Source organism: Paramormyrops kingsleyae, chromosome 24 (genome assembly GCF_048594095.1).
Source record: "Paramormyrops kingsleyae isolate MSU_618 chromosome 24, PKINGS_0.4, whole genome shotgun sequence".
Taxonomy (NCBI): domain Eukaryota; kingdom Metazoa; phylum Chordata; class Actinopteri; order Osteoglossiformes; family Mormyridae; genus Paramormyrops; species Paramormyrops kingsleyae.
In genome coordinates this window covers 8,186,434-8,202,385 of record NC_132820.1, presented here as the reverse complement: position 1 = coordinate 8,202,385, position 15,952 = coordinate 8,186,434, and the positions used below count along the sequence as shown (strand labels likewise).

Here is a 15,952-nt window from a genome sequence, read left to right as displayed (position 1 = left end):
ACTATATCTACCCGGGAAAAATATAGTGAACATCAGGGTACTTCCGGCTGTTCTTAAAGGGACTGCGGAAAGGGTCCAGCCAGAAATTTTATTCCTTAATTTTGCTGGATTGTTTCTTTGTAGATGTATCTCATATAGATATAAATATATACAATAAGGGACGTCTTTGCTGAAATTCTGGATTAAAAGGTAACCCCAAAGGGCATGGTGATACTTTGGTTAGTGCATGCAAGGTGACCGGGAAAACGTGTCAAATTTTTCCAGTGCGGCCCGGTGCTTATAAATACCAGAGATTATGTGCTATCGCGACGGCTCGCATGACTTGATTTTAACCAAACGGACGCATTTAAATCATTTATTTTTATTTTGTTAAACTGCAGATTCGATTAGTTAAAATTTGGATTTGTGCATATATATAGAAGGATCATGCAGTAAAAACGCCTGACTCGATTTTAAACACTTTCTCACATTTTTGTTTTAAAGCTTTTAACACCTAACCATTAATGCTATTGGAGATGCGTTTCTTAAAAGTCCGTGTTAAATTCATTAGTTTCTCGGCTTGGTGACGTCACATGGCTCTCGTTTTATGCTGTCAGACGTTCAACATTTATTTGTAACGAATGCTTTTTAAATATCTTTATCCCTTTTTTCTGTTTGGCAGAAGAGATGACTACCTTCTGGAGCATCAGACCTCTGTTGTCATCTCTATTGCAGGGTGGGTGTTTCAGTAAAATTACATAATAATAATAATAAATGACAATGACACTTTATTGATCCCCGTGGTGAAATTCTCTTTGCACCTACCCAATCTTGCTCTCCATGGCACTCAGACGCGTATATAGGTGCGAGCGAGCTTGGCAGCGAACATTCACCAGCCATCTGGAATAATACGTTTACATTTACTCCTTGGCATGTTTTTGTTTAAAAATTTGACTTGGAATACAGAATAATATTGCTGTGAATTACCTGGCAGCCATTATCAGTACGCTGTTTGAAAGTCTTACGTAGGTAGTAAATCAGATGCCTTGTGAGTCCAGTGTAGTTCTCTGTAGCCTAATATTATAGCAAATGATTTGATCTGGTTTTATTTGATCTGCTAACAATGAATCAGCCGACATGTTAAATATGTTCCTGAAATGTAACTTTATGATATAGTAAATAATTTAGGCTGTTTATTTTTTTTACTCTAACCTGGCTCTGCCGCTGCCAGAACTGCCAGTTGCACACAGTGTGCAATGTAATCTTTTTTTTATTTTTATAATTATTATTAATTTTGTAAAATAATTCTGAGGGACAGCATGGTGGTGCGGTAGTTAGCACTATCGCCTCACACTCTGGGACCTGGGTTCCATGTGTGTGGAGTTTGCATGTTCTCCCCGTGTCTTCATGGGGTTTCCTCTGGGTACTCTGGTTTCCCCCCACAGTCCAAAAGCATGCTGAGGATAACTGGGGTTACTGAACTGCCCACTGGTGTGTGACTGTGCCCTGTGATGGGTTGGCACCCTATCCTGGGTTGTTCCCTGCCTTGCACCCGTAGCCTCTGGGATAGGTCACAGCCTCTGCTGTGTGGTTACAGAAGATGGATGGATGGAAAATAATTGTGAAATAAACAAGCATGGATCACTAAAAACATAATAAAGTGTCAAATTGCAAGCAGATGAAGTTGTAATCACATGGGGTTTGGACCAGCCTTTGACATGTAAGTCTTGATTAAAACCTTCCTTCCTGGCTCTTCAGTGCCGGGCTTCATCTCCCCTTGGTCCCGCCCCCTCCTGTCGAGGGCCATGGCGACGCTCAATCAGATGCACCGGAAGGGCCGACCCCCGCCGCCGCAGCCCCGCATTGGAGCCACGTTCGGCCGCCCCCAGCTGAAGGCGGTGGTCCTGAAGACGCTCATCCGGAAGCCGAAAAAGCCGAACTCTGCGAACCGCAAGTGTGCAAGGGTGCGGCTCTCCAACGGCCAGGAGGCGGTGGCGTTCATTCCCGGGGAGGGACATAATCTCCAGGAGCACAACGTGGTGCTCGTGGAGGGGGGCAGGACGCAGGACTTACCGGGGGTGAAGCTGAAAGTGGTGCGGGGCAAGTATGACTGTGCGCATGTCGTGAAGAAGAAGCAGTGAAGATGGAGAAGAGCTTCCCGGATGGGGTTTGATTTGCATCCCGCTTGTGAGGATGAACAGACTGAGTCGTGACAACAGACGGTGGTTCATTTGTGTCCAGCTATTTTTTTTTTCCCCCTGAAAATAAATATTGTTTTGCGTGGAACTATGTGCGTGGTTGTAGTTATGCTGTTTTCTGCCTCTTGCTGATTAATTATGGCATGGAGGTTGTTAATTTTTAAGAATCCTTAAGAATGATATTATGAATTTTTCTTTGCAGTCATACCTGTTCATGAAAATTAGTCAAGCATCTGTTGCTTCACAGCTCTTTAGAGCTATTTAAAAACTTTTAATGGAGATTTTAATATTACAATGTTACAATTTTTGGTTGTTTATTACATAATGCACAATATTACGTTTTTCTCATTAAAAACTGTAACTCCCACATTTTTTAAATAACTACGGCAATATGTAATAATTTATTACAAAACGCACAGAAATGTATAACGCTGCTTTCAAGCTGTCTATTACAAAATGCGACAGACTATTACAGAATGCGTGTGCTATTACATAATGATGTGAGATTCTGTTACGTTTTGACAAAATGCAGTATTATTACATGATGTGTTGTAACTCACATTTTTGCATGTGCTTTGTGTTGGAGCTGGGGACCCTGACAAGCAGACGGCGGCCCAGTGTGCACACAACACTGATTTATTTAAAGGGACACTAAGAGAGTACAAAGGCACAGCACAACAAGCAGTTACTGAGGTTTACCGAAAGCAAATGTCACAGCTTAAAGCTCTGTTCATGCTCTTCCTGTGCCACTCACTCAAATGTGTTGTGTTCTGCTGATCGAGTATCTAGTTACTTTGGAGCCATACTTTTACGCTAATTTAATGGAGTTACTAATGTCCTGTTGTATTTACAAATCCTACATACAAATGTAACAAATCCTCCCACTGTTGGTGGAGAAGGCAACAAGTCAGTGAAGTTAATATATATCAAAAAGAATTTAACTATAATGGCCAACTTTAGCTAGTCACTATAAATGCAGTGTATGGGACACACAGAGGTGGATAGTTCAGGTCCAGAAAGGACAAATCCAGACCAAGATTTTGTTTCAACCAACCAGTTGAGTACTCCGGCTGTGTTCGAATTCATGGGCTGCATCCTTCGAAGGGCCCTGCAATGAATCCTGGGTTATGTTGGGCTGGAAGAATGCATTCTTAGACCGCATTTGTAGGACCTTTCGAAATGGGACAGATTTGTAATGCATTCAGTCTTTGAATGCAGCTTTAGAAGGATGTTTCAACTGGTTAGTTGAAACAAAATCTTGGTCTGGACTTGTACTTCCTGAACCTAAACTTTTCGTTTCTGACGATACTCATCAAAGTGACAGGAAATCTGGGCCTTTCACCATTAAATAATGCTTTTCAAATTATATTGTGGATGAAATTAACTATACCTTTAAATTGCTGCTGTTTAATGCAGTTGGGGTGTTTTTGGTATCTTATTGTTCATCTGAAAGCTTCAACAGCACATGCAGGAATTGAAATAAAAGTAATTCTGAAATTAGTTCCTATTTCACATAACTAATGTTACTATGAAGGGGAGATGGAGGACGGGGCTAGTCCCTATAGTTTACGCATAAATATATATGAAAATTAAATGAATCGCTTACGGTATATCAAATTAAAGCTTTCAGTGTAACATGGAACAATTTCAATGGGTTAGGACAGAATGGTTTTTGCTACCCGAGCAACAGACAGTGTAGCACCATTAGACGCAGCTAAACTGCGTCATTTCCGGTAAGAGACGGGCACGTTTCCTTTACATGTTTAATCGGCTTCGCTGCGTAATATACGTGGTGTGGTTGTGATTTGAGTGTATTTAACAAACTAGAAGGTTGACAGAAGGATAATAATGGCTGAAGCCATTCAAAAGAAACTGCAGTCCGAGCTGGAAAAATATCAACAGCTACAGAAAGGTACTGAGAGAGAGAGAGACTGTCGTGGATTCATAACCTCGACTATACTGTACTGTGTAACGGCTAACTGTTACACGTCATGTTTTTAGCACGAAATTACACGGTCTAACGTAAAACGTTGCATGCAGTATTGTTTTTGTTGCTGTAGTTCATATTATATTTGAATATTGCATGATATGTGATGATGATGATAAAACATATTAATGGAAGGAACACGTTCGTCGGGTACCTACTGCTTGAGATTATGTATTGAAGAATTTTTGGGGGAAAATCATGGAAAAATTAAATTCGTTGTTGCTTAATGTGTAATGGCCAGTTTATCTTTCCTAGATGTAAGTAAAAGCATGTCAGCCAGACAAAAATTAGAAGCCCAGCTGACAGAGAACAACATCGTGAAAGAGGTACGTCCTGCACGCGGTGTGTTACGAAAATAAGCTTAGTGGGCCTTTGCGAGCTGTGTCATGTTTGTGCCATTGCGCTGGGTGCCGCAGGAGCTGAATCTGCTGGACAGCGAGAACACTGTGTTCAAGCTCATCGGTCCAGTTCTGGTGAAGCAGGACTTGGACGAAGCCAAGGCAACTGTTTCCAAGAGACTGGAGTACATCAATGGAGAGATGTGAGTTCCAGGGGAAATTCGATACCCTGCAAATTGAAACGTATATTCTGAATTCACAGACCTGCCACTTTGTTGTTCCATATCAAATCGTCACAGTGACAGTAGGCAATACTTTCATAGTGACAAATCAACGTTTCACCAAAACAAAGTACCCTTTTGGACTGCAAGGTCTCGAAAAGGCGTTTGTTATCAGTGCACCTAGTTCAAAGGGTGGTCGTGCTCCTTCCTGTGACCTGAACAAAATTCACATTCTCTTCCCAAAATTTATGCAGAATTAATAACTCTTGAGCATCGCCATGTCCAGTTAAGTACGCTTTTGCAAAATTATGGAAGTCAAGGTCTTAATTGTGATGCATAGCCTGAAGGTATTCAAAATGATAAACTATTGAAATAGGATATTACCAAAAATCTGTAACATTGTAATATTAAAAGCTATTTGGTGAAATGCTGACTTCTTACTATGGAAGTATTGACTGCTGTCACTGTGATTCCTAATACCATTTACAATGATAGTTTATGTCCTGAAAAGAAAAAGTTCTTTCTGTGGTTTACCCATTACTGGTGATAGTGCTTCGACGTGGTTTTGGGAATCAATAAAAATGCACCTGTGGAATTTTTCAGGGGAATCTGAGAGGGTGACCTGGGACCCTCTGGGTGATTTGATACAGAATATCTTATTGCATCATTTTGTTGTATGGATATTCCTACATTTCAGAATTATGATTTTGTCTGGAGCAGAGGTTGCGTTAGACTTTCTCGTTGTCTGTCGTTTTGATGGACAGGATTTAAAATTATTCCAACAAACAAAACAACAAATTTATTTTTGTATAGCGCGTTATGACAATATTACATTGCGTCAAAGCGCTTCCCCACCCAAAGCCCCCAGTGAGTAAGCCATAGGCATAGGAAGAAACCTTGGGAGGGACCAGACTCAAAGGGGGAGCCCATCCTCCAGGGGGCAGCAGGGAGAGTCAAATCGGAGAGATGGCTAAGTCACACTGTCTAAGTCATAAAATATTAGTCTCAACCGGGAGTAGGGGGGAGATGACAAGCCAGTGCCAACGCTCCCTCCAATCGCCAGGCAACCAGAAGGCAGGCAGCGGGTCATACATGGAGGATGGATGCACGGTCGTCATTGGTAGTGGCGACGTCACATGTTGCAGGGTGTGCTGGACATCTTGATAGACTGAGGTCTCCAGGCAACACCACCAGGAGGAGTAGGGGAAATAAAATATGCAATTAGTCAAAGTAAGGGAGACTATAGGCAGTGCTAAAAGTTAGATGAGTGCAAAATGAAGTGCAATGTGCAAACTCCGGCAGATATGGCTATGGCAGCATAAGTAGGAGGGAGAGGCAGGTGGGAATGCAGGCATGGGGGGTCCCTGAAATGTCAGCACTCCAATCCCACAAGCGATTGTGAAGCTAGAGTGACAGCACTGTCAATTCAGTTTATCCAAAGCCAATGGCACCGATCCCCACCCAGCTGTACACCTCACACTATAGGTCTAACTGGGGGTGAGGAGTTAGCTAGAGCTAGAACTAGAACTAGAGTACTATAAGCTAAACTAAACAGGTGTGTCATTCATAACAAAATTAATATACAGGACAGGTTTATAGATTATGCAGATACCTGATCAGCATCTTCTCACCTTTCGTAGCTTCATTGGGGGGCATGTTACCCCCGACGTATCTGTGCTCTTAGCTGTGAACCAATCGGCAAACTGAAGACCCCGGTTTTAAAAAGCTGGTCTTTCCAATCATTGATTAAAACCTCTGAGCAGTTCCATTCTTTCTGCCCCCTGTTGGTGTGTCTTGGTAATGCAGCAAGTTCCTTTTTCGGGTGGGGCGGGGCTCTGGGAGATTTTGGCCAATCACTTCGGCTCCTTTTTCTCCCTCATTCAGCCAGCGCTATGAGACCCTGCTGAAGGATCTGGAGCGCAAGTCGGATCAGCACCGGGAAGTTCTGACGAGCCTGCAGCAGGAGTACCAGCGGGCCCAGGGCCGAGCGGCAGGGAAGGTTTAGGTGTGGGGGGTGCACACCTAAAGCTGGGCAAAGTCAAAATTAGCAAGAGGAAGGGCGGTCAGACTGATGGGAGTGGGAGGGGGGATTAATCTTTGTTTTGTTCACTGCGGCTAATTTTCATAATACTGCAGACCTGCTGCATCAAATAATAAAAATGCTCTGAAAGGTTTTTTGTTACTATGATGAATAAAGTTGTAATTTATTTGCTTATGTGTCACCATCTTTGCTCCATGGTATTCTCTGACTTAGCGGTGTGGTCTGTTCGCTGATCTGACACTGATCCATGGTAGTCTCTGACTTAGCGGTGTGGTCTGTTCGCTGATCTGACACTGATCCCCTGTGTCTTTGGTGCCATGCTGGTTTGCGAAAAGTGGGAGATCAGTGTGGTTCTGATCATGCATAACAGCGCCTGGAATCCGGAGTTCACCGTCACAATTTGCGCTGAGGGGATTTTACTACGACGTTACTATGAGTAACCTAACTGCTGCAGTGCATGATGGGAATGATACTTGGAGGCTACTTAGATTTCATCATTAAGGGGGGGGGGGGGGGTACGGTTGTTCCCCCACTGCTCCTGTGTACAATCCTCATACATCTCAGGTACTCGGCAGGTAACTCGGGTTGTAATGTCAGCTGTCAGATCAGCTAAGTACCTGTTTTCTGTGATGCATATTTCCCCAATTTTGATAGAATAATTACATTATTTTATAATTTTATAAAACCTCGCTGCCCGTGATCAGAAGGTTACTGGTTTGAGTTTGGCCTCGCCAGCACGCTCACATGTCTGTGGGCCCTTGAGCGAGGCCCTTAACCCCCAGCTCCCTGGGGGTCACAAGGTGGATGCCCCTTTGCTGGGACCCCTGAGGCTGATCTTACCTGCGTGGGAAGCAAGATCGTCAAAATACAAACAAAAAATTACAAAAAAAGGGCAAAGCCCATCGCAATGACGGGCTGCAGAAGTTCCGATCGATCGCTACTGACCCCAAACCCCCTGCTCACTCTCAAAGTCTATCACCATGTGCTGTGTTTGCAATTCGTCTGTTTGCAGCTGTGTCAGTCCTAGACTGGGTCTTAACAGCATAGAAATTATCTTTTACTTCAGCATTTGGATGGATTTATATTGCAATAGTAATTTAAATTTTAACAAAAAAGAATTATATTTAAAAACTCTGTTTATGTAGCATAAATGAGTAATTCCACATTTGATTTAGTCCTACAAAGATATAATGCGAATTGTTCTTGACAGTGTATTCACTGTTAACGTGGGAAAGCATGAGAACCTTTATTCTGGTGTCCGCTCGTCTTACCTGTCATTTTTGACTCCTGAGTCATGGGAACGGGGACTCAAGAGTATGCGTCGGCAGCCGTCAGCCTTTCTCTCACTTCCGTGCTTCCGATTTTCGGCTGCGAAATGTAGCGCCAGGTCATGGGAACCGGTTTGGATCGGGGTGTGGGGGGGGAGGGGGGCTTCTGCACGCGTTTACACCTCCGTATCACTCCGCAGTTGTGGACACCCTCTGAGTCTCACTTGCATTCCACGTGCCGGTAGAATATCAAATATCAAGCGTTTTTGTAATGCATTTACCTATATTGCAGGAGATTAACACGCGCAGAGCGATTGCAAAAGAAAATAACGTGTCTGTGGCCAGAGTTTAAAACTCTCCGTATTTTCGCTAAATGCATATCATGTTAAATCATTTCTTTGCTCGGGTCATCTTACTTGCTGTTGGGGGAGAAATACGCGTGCGCTCCTGTGAAATGCACGTCGATGGTCCATTCGCACGTGCTGAAGGGAAGGTTTAGTGTACATAGCGCCTTTCCTGCGGTGACACCTTTACAAAATGTCCGAGATTAAAGGACTCGCCGCCGTGGGAAACAGATGGAGGTGAGAAGAGAGGTTTGAGAGACTCCTTTGCATGTCAGGGTCCATTTGGTTATTTTTCTGGAATTCGTAAAATATTAATAGATGTTAATAAACAATGGCGTAATGAACGTAACGTATGAGGATGATTTTACATTTAATTAGATTAACGCATAGTGCCTCCCGCGTGTCTTCAGAGGTCTCAGAGATAATCCTCACCAGAGGCATCACTGTGTGGTTTGGAACCAGGAAATGAAAACTCTCCAAAGTCATAAAGACTGCAAGAGGATTACTGATTCTGCCCTCCACTGAGACTATGTACACACGCCGCTGCTGGTCTACAGCACAGACCATCGCCAAAGACCCCCATCCAGGGCGTGGCAACAAAACTTGGGCCCAGGACAGAATAGCTTGCCCCCCCCCCCACCCACTATGTCAAATACTGGTAATTATGCTGACTTGTCAATATGAAAGTATTGGCTACTGTCACTGTGACTCTGAATACTATTTACAATGATTGTTCATGTCCTGAAAGAGAAAATTCTTACTTTGATATTATTATTGTATTATTTTATAATTTTATGTTCCATGTGGGGTCACCGTTCAAACCCGGTCTTGCCCGGATGGTCACATGTCTGCGGGCCCTTGAGCGAGGCCCTTAATCCCCCGCTCCCCTTTGCTGTGGCCCCCAGCTTGCTCTCATCTGTAAGGGGAACAAGATGGAGTAAAAACAACAAAAAGATAGAGTTAAATTTTCCACGTGGATTAATGAAGCGTAATCGATCACTGCTGACCCCAAACCCCCTGGTCACTCTCAAAGTCTATCACCATGTGCTGCATTGGCAATTCATCTGTTTGCTGCTGTGTCTGTTTGCCATATACATTATAAAACCACCTCCAAACCACAATCTGTTCTCCGCTGTTTCTCTCTTTCACCCATCCTCTCATTCTGTTACGGCCCAATCCTAGACTGGGTCTTAACAGCATAGAAATTTTTAACTTCAGCTTCATGGGTGCAGGTCTGGAGGCTGTTACCATTCACAAATGACCAGTTGAGCATTTCAAACTTTGTGGAAACACGTAGAGCTAAAAATGATACAAAACCCTTAAAATTCTCTGTTTGTATAATAGATGTACTTTTAATAGTAATTTAAATTTCAATAAAAAAGAATTATATTTTAAAAACTCTGTTTATGTAGCATAAATGAGTAATTCCACATTTGATTTAGTCCTACAAAGATATAATGCGAATTGTTCTTGACAGTGTATTCACTGTTAACGTGGGAAAGCATGAGAACCTTTATTCCTGGTGTCCGCTCGTCTTACCTGTCATCTTTGACTCCTGAGTCATGGGAACGGGGACTCAAGAGGATGCGTCGGCAGCTGTCAGCCTTTCTCTCACCTCCGTGCTTCCGATTTTCGGCTGCGAAATGTAGCGCCAGGTCATGGGAACCGGTTTGGATCGGGGTGTGGGGGGGGGAGGGGGGCTTCTGCACGCGTTTACACCTCCGTATCACTCCGCAGTTGTAGACACCCTCTGAGTCTGACTTGTAATCCACGTGCCGGTGGAATATCAAATATAAAGCGTTTTTGTAATGCATTTACCTATATTGCAGGGTATTAACACGCGCGGAGCGATTGCAAAAAAAAAGGGTCTGTGGCCAGAGTTTAAAACTCTCCGTATTTTCGCTAAATGCATATCATGTTAAATCATTTCTTTGCTCGGGTCATCTTACTTGCTGTTGGGGGAGACATACGCGTGCGCTCCTGTGAAATGCACGTCGATGGTCCATTCGCACGTGCTGAAGGGAAGGTTTAATGTACATAGCGCCTTTCCCGCGGTGACACCTTTACAAAATGTCCGAGATTAAAGGACTCGCCGCCGTGGGAAACAGATGGAGGTGAGAAGAGAGGTTTGAGAGACTCCTTTGCATGTCAGGGTCCATTTGGTTATTTTTCTGGCACAGACCATCGCCAAAGACCCCCATCCAGGGCTTGGCAACAAAACTTGTGCCTTGGACACAGTAGTTTGCAACCTGGCTAGTCGTCAGGTCCCCCATTACCCACAGTCCTAATCCCTTGTCCCCACATCCATGACACTCACCTTAGGCTCCAAAGACCTGAGAGCTGCATCTAACACAAAACACATTTTCCTGTCAATTTATTTCCAGTAGCAATCAGTTGCTAAAGGATGTTCAGGATGGAGAGAAATACCTCAGCTGCCACCCCCACAAATCTCTGAACCCCCCCCCCACAACTCCATCCACCCATCTGGGGTCGGGTTGCAGGAGCAGCAGTCTAAGCAGGAATGCCCAGACCTCCCTCTCCCCAGCCACCTCCTCTAGCGGGATACGAAGGTGCCCCCAGGCCAGCCGAGACCCAGCACGTCCTGGGTTCTGCCCCATGGTCTCTTCCTGGTTGGACATGCCTCCCCAGGGAGCCGCCCAGGAGGCATCCTAGATAGTTGCCTGAACCACCTCAATTGGCTCCTTTCGATGCAGAGGAGCAGCCCCTCCTGAATGTCTGATCTCATCACTCTATCCCAAAGGCTGAGCCCAGCCACCCTGCGGAAGAAGCTCATTTCTGCTGCTCGTATCCGCGATCTCATCCTTTCAGTCACAACCCAGAGCTCATGAGCATAGGTGAGGGAGGGAACGTAGATCGACCAGTAAATTGAGAGCTCTGCCTTCTGGCTCAGCTCACAGCTTGAACATGAACCTGAGATACTTAATCTCCTCTGCTTGAGGCAGCGACTCATCTCCATCCAGGAGAGGGTAATCCACCATTTTCCGGTCGAGAACCACGGCCTCAGACTCGGAAGTGTTGATCCCCATCCCGGCCTCCTCACACTCAGCTGCAAACCGCTCCAGTGCATGCTGCAGGTTACCAACCCGCAACGCCGACAGGACCAAGTCATCCGCAAAAATCCAATATGCGTTCCTGGGCCCCCAAAACTGAACAGAATCAGTGACGAGGGGCAGCCTTGACAGACCTACATCCAACTGGAATGAATCTGAGTTACTGTTGGCAACGCAAACCAAGCTCCATCTGTACAGGGACCTGACCCCATACTCCTGGAGCAGCCCCCGCAGGGACTCGACCAAAGGACCCTCCTCTCCAGTATCCCGGCATAGACCTCCCCAGGGAGGCTGAGCAGTGTGATCCCACTATAGTTGGAACCTCTGGTCCCCTTTCTTAAAGACTGGGACCACCGCCCTAAGGCCCACAATCCTAACGCACTGTCCCCAACCTTCATGCAACGTTGAAGAGGCGCGTCAGCCAAGACAGCCCAACAACATGAAGAGCTTTCAAGGAACTCAGGGCGAATCTCATTCACCTCCGGAGCCTTACCACCGAGCAGTTGTTCGACCAGTGACCACTTCAGTGACCTCAGCCCCAGAGATGGGCAAGTCCCCCCCCACAGAGATGGCCAAATCTTCCAGTTCTACCGCCCCCCCCTAACTACCAATGATAATTAATGCACCTTATTCATCTACCGTTCAACCTTTGTATCTATTAAATTATTTACTGTTATATAGTAAAACCCGAATAGTCTTCTTGCTGTTTTTAAATATTGACTAAGGGAACCGTGCAAGAATTCCAGTGTACTCGTACTTCTGTGCCAGTGCAAATGGCAAATAAAGCCTCGGTTCAGTTCATTTTAATGGAGGCAATGTGGTAAAGGAGCCGCACACATAAATGTCAATGATAGCTTTTAGGAAACGGTCGCTAGTAAATTGCGCAAATTTATGCGACCTACTTTGAAAAGTGCTGTTAATCTTGAATGATCACCAGTAAGAATTGCACTTCGCTAGAAGCCCAGAACTGAAGTGGGAGCGTGGGATAGCGTGTTGGGCTCCGTTCACTCCTGTGGATTTATTTATTTATTTTTGCTTTTTATTTACCTGTTAAATGACTGCGGAAGTCCTCCCAACTGTGTGCGGGACATGCGCTTCATTCGCCCAAATCGGCGGGGGTTTACTTTTTTCACGCTTTCAGACGACTTTGTTGACACCTTACTCTGGCGCCCGGCTGTGAAAACGTGTTTCCAAAACGTGACGTTCGGTCTCCCGACGAGGATCAAACATCCTTACACGGGCATTAACACCTCAAAGCATCCTCCCATTGTGTTTTCCACGAGTCTGATCGGATTGGGCATTTTCTAGGTGGGGAACCTTTACAGCAAAGTAGTTATTTTATTATAAACACTATATGTACATATTACTCACTCAAAAAGGGTAGGTTTAGTGAAGGGAAAGCGCAATGGTATACAGAAAGACCTTAATGCCAGAACATATATTTTCACATTACGACACGAATCATATTTTTATATATATTCTTTAGGGACTTAATCAGTCCTGCTTATTAGAATGTTATGTAAAACATAAGCAGCTTAATAAACCTATTTAATGTTGAATTCCAGTTACAAAGAGGAAGCCGTGTATATAGATTAAAAACGAGAACTTGACAAACTCATCAAGGGAGACTCAAACACAAAATCTGGCCTTAGGCAACATTTTCCACAAACCACTACTTTTTACGATGATTCTCGATATAAGTAAAATAATTGCAGCATTTTGGCTCTGAGCTTTTTGTCTCTGAACTTTTTGGCTGGGCATACCGATCCATAGTGCGCCCCGTAGCCTACTGTCTATCTTCTGCTATTCTGCTTTTCTGAATCGTTCCCATGGCGGCCTGATCCTTTGATCCTTTGAACTGCAACATCAAACGGTGCCACAGACCTGGCGCGGCGCGTGGCTTTTACGCACCTCCGATTTAAGCTGCGCGCGAGGTGTCACGTTCATGAGGTCTATCCAGGTGAAACTAAATGTACATGCGGAACAAATCTGAAGAACTGACAAGTTGCTAATTTTAACATTTTATTGTACAAAATATAAGCTGAGGGACAAATAGAAAATATTAAAATAAATAGTTGTGCAAAAATAGAAGATGTATGTATATAACTACTGAAGTAAAAATGCAGAGTACCATTTATGCGGAAAGTCATGCACTGACAGATCTAGCATTATACACATTTGTTAGTTATTTTATGTGACAGTGATGATACACATCCAAAGTTAAACATTTTTTCGCAATTAACCAATACATTTAAACGAAGACTTGGATGAGATGTACATTTGCGCAGTCAAACGGAAATCATTATGGTGAAAATAATCTATTAAAATACATATTTAGAATATTTACATATACAACAGTTTTGAACTAAATCTATTTTTAGGAATACAGCGGTGTTTCAAACACATCCTACATATATACATATATTTTATTATGGACCAGAGTTTTGTTGCTAAGGAAAGCAGAATATAAATATTCTATATATTATATTTGTAAAAACGGAGAAGTGTCCTAATTTAAAGAGTTTTTATGGCCACGGTCTCCACATAACCTGGCTGACTGGGGGAGAGTGAGGGGACCGAGGAGAATCTCTTTGGGGGCGCTGAAGGACGTTGGAGTCTCCATACGCCAGAGCAACTCTGTGGTGGAGGGGGGCGCTGCTTCTGAACGCGATGCGGCGCTGCCACGTCTGCGCAGACAGTTCTGTAGAGTCGACGGGGGGGCACCGAGCGACGACCGGAGCTTTGGCGCCGGCGCACACGCGCCAGTGGAAGAACTTGGATTGCAGGGTCGCATCCACGTGCAGCGCCGCCCCACTGCCGTGCAGGAACCGGGCAGCTCGCTGCAGGCACGCGGAGAATCCGTCCTGGACTTGCTGCTGTTCGCCAACTTTGCTTCCCTTCCCACTGGATTTCTTCAGGAACAGAACGGTCTCCTCCAGGATCTCAGCTTTCTCGATCCTACGACTTATTTTGCCCTGTAACAAGAAGTAATGAGTCAGCGAGTGGTGTAAGTTACTCTGGTAAGTGCGCTCTGGCTCATGTGCTGGACAGGAGGGGCGATACAAGCGGGACAGACCTGGTGTTGGGAGTCCTTCAACAGCAGGACTCTCAGAGCCTCCAGACTGCGGTTCATCCTCTCCCGTCTCTGTTTTTCCACCTGAGGTTTGAGTAGCTGTAAGTGGGTAAAAGTTGATGAGCAGGGGTGAGATGACAGTGACTCGACATATTTTTAATGGTCAGCCAAAATAAAAGATTTTAAAAACCAGGCTACTTATACACATGAGTGATAGTGGCTGCTAAGATTTCATGTAGTCCACGGATAAAGTATATGGGCCAAGCATGTTTTCGTTTTCTAATTTGATATGTTGCGGAAATATTTATATAAGTTACCTTTCTGGTGGTTTTTAAGTCTTCGTCTTGAGTTCCTCCCGGCAGTCTCATTCTGAAATTCAGCAGCGTGTCTTCGGTGTTGGTTGATAATTCGTGACCTTAAAAAGGGCCCTTCGTATTTGCAGATCTTGACAGCGAACGCTGGCTATAGGCATACAGCACCTTCCTGAGAGAGAAAGTCCTGCCGGCGTCCTTTTAAACAGCTCAGGTGTCGAAATGTGGCTCCACCCACAAGAGGCACAACCTCTAAAATTTGCATATCAACCAGTTAACAGTCCTTTTTTCTTTTTTTGCTGAAAACAGTAACTAGTTCTTTGCAAGACTGCGTCAAGACTTAATAATTTGCTAGAAATATGCCTATAATTATATTTCGGTGAAAGGAAGTAGGTTATTAAAACATTACGTATTGAGTGAAAATTGCAGAATATAATGGTACAATCATAATAAAGTAACGAGGCAACACACATGCCAGGGAGAGCTATATACAGTTCTAAAGAGATAAATTAAATAAAAACACATTTTTAAAGTTTTCACTGCTTTAAGATTTAAACAGGAACTAATTTCTTTCTTAAAAGCACATTTACACTTCTGAATATGAAACTTATCCATGAAAACAATTAATCAGTTTTAACACTTTAAAGATTTATCAAATTTTCATAGGAACTGAGCTTTTGCTGATTTTCATTGAGCCCAAACAATACGTGTTTCCAAAAAAGAACAAAAACCATAATATTCATAGAAATAAAATCTTAAGAAGTTTGCCAAAACAAAATTAGCAAACGGGCAGTTCCGAAACTGAAGTAGGTTTACAGTGAAACAAGTCAAATAAAGTAAGGAAAGGAAACAACGGATTGCATAACGAAACAGCGTGTTTTAATAAAATATATTATGTTCCTTTCTAACGTACTAGGAACTCGGCCTGTGATTATAGGATTAGCATACCCTTTCATCCTAAAATGTAAAAAAACCCAATTTAGGGTTTCCATCGGGTGCCACGCGGCGAAAGGACGGCGTCTCCAGCGGCGTCTCGACACCTCGACTTCCGTCGGCGCGTGGAGCGATGCAAATGACCACGCTTCGCACTTAACGCGCCAGTAAATTCATTGTCTTTTCCA

General features: G+C 44.0%; 3 protein-coding genes across 3 annotated transcripts; 2 read left to right on the top strand and 1 right to left on the bottom strand.

Moving 5' to 3' along the window:
• Nucleotides 1-12: 12 nt before the first annotated feature.
• Nucleotides 13-2,736, top strand: mrps12 (mitochondrial ribosomal protein S12). Its single transcript, XM_023803638.2, has 3 exons — nt 13-189; nt 662-715; nt 1,738-2,736. The coding sequence occupies exons 2-3, from the start codon at nt 667-669 to the stop codon at nt 2,118-2,120; spliced, it is 432 nt and encodes a 143-aa protein (XP_023659406.1). The 5' UTR covers nt 13-189; nt 662-666; the 3' UTR covers nt 2,121-2,736.
• Nucleotides 2,737-3,888: 1,152 nt separating this feature from the next.
• Nucleotides 3,889-6,935, top strand: pfdn6 (prefoldin subunit 6). The gene is made up of 4 exons (XM_023803471.2): nt 3,889-4,089; nt 4,420-4,490; nt 4,581-4,705; nt 6,608-6,935. Exons 1-4 carry the CDS (start codon nt 4,026-4,028, stop codon nt 6,726-6,728), a joined length of 381 nt encoding a protein of 126 aa, XP_023659239.1. The 5' UTR covers nt 3,889-4,025; the 3' UTR covers nt 6,729-6,935.
• Nucleotides 6,936-11,288: 4,353 nt separating this feature from the next.
• her7 (hairy and enhancer of split related-7) lies at nt 11,289-14,964 on the bottom strand. The gene is made up of 4 exons (XM_023803521.1): nt 14,838-14,964; nt 14,524-14,619; nt 13,997-14,422; nt 11,289-11,465 (listed from the first exon to the last, which is right to left on the bottom strand). Exons 1-4 carry the CDS (start codon nt 14,886-14,888, stop codon nt 11,289-11,291), a joined length of 750 nt encoding a protein of 249 aa, XP_023659289.1. The 5' UTR covers nt 14,889-14,964.
• Between the last annotated feature and the right edge of the window lie 988 nt (nt 14,965-15,952).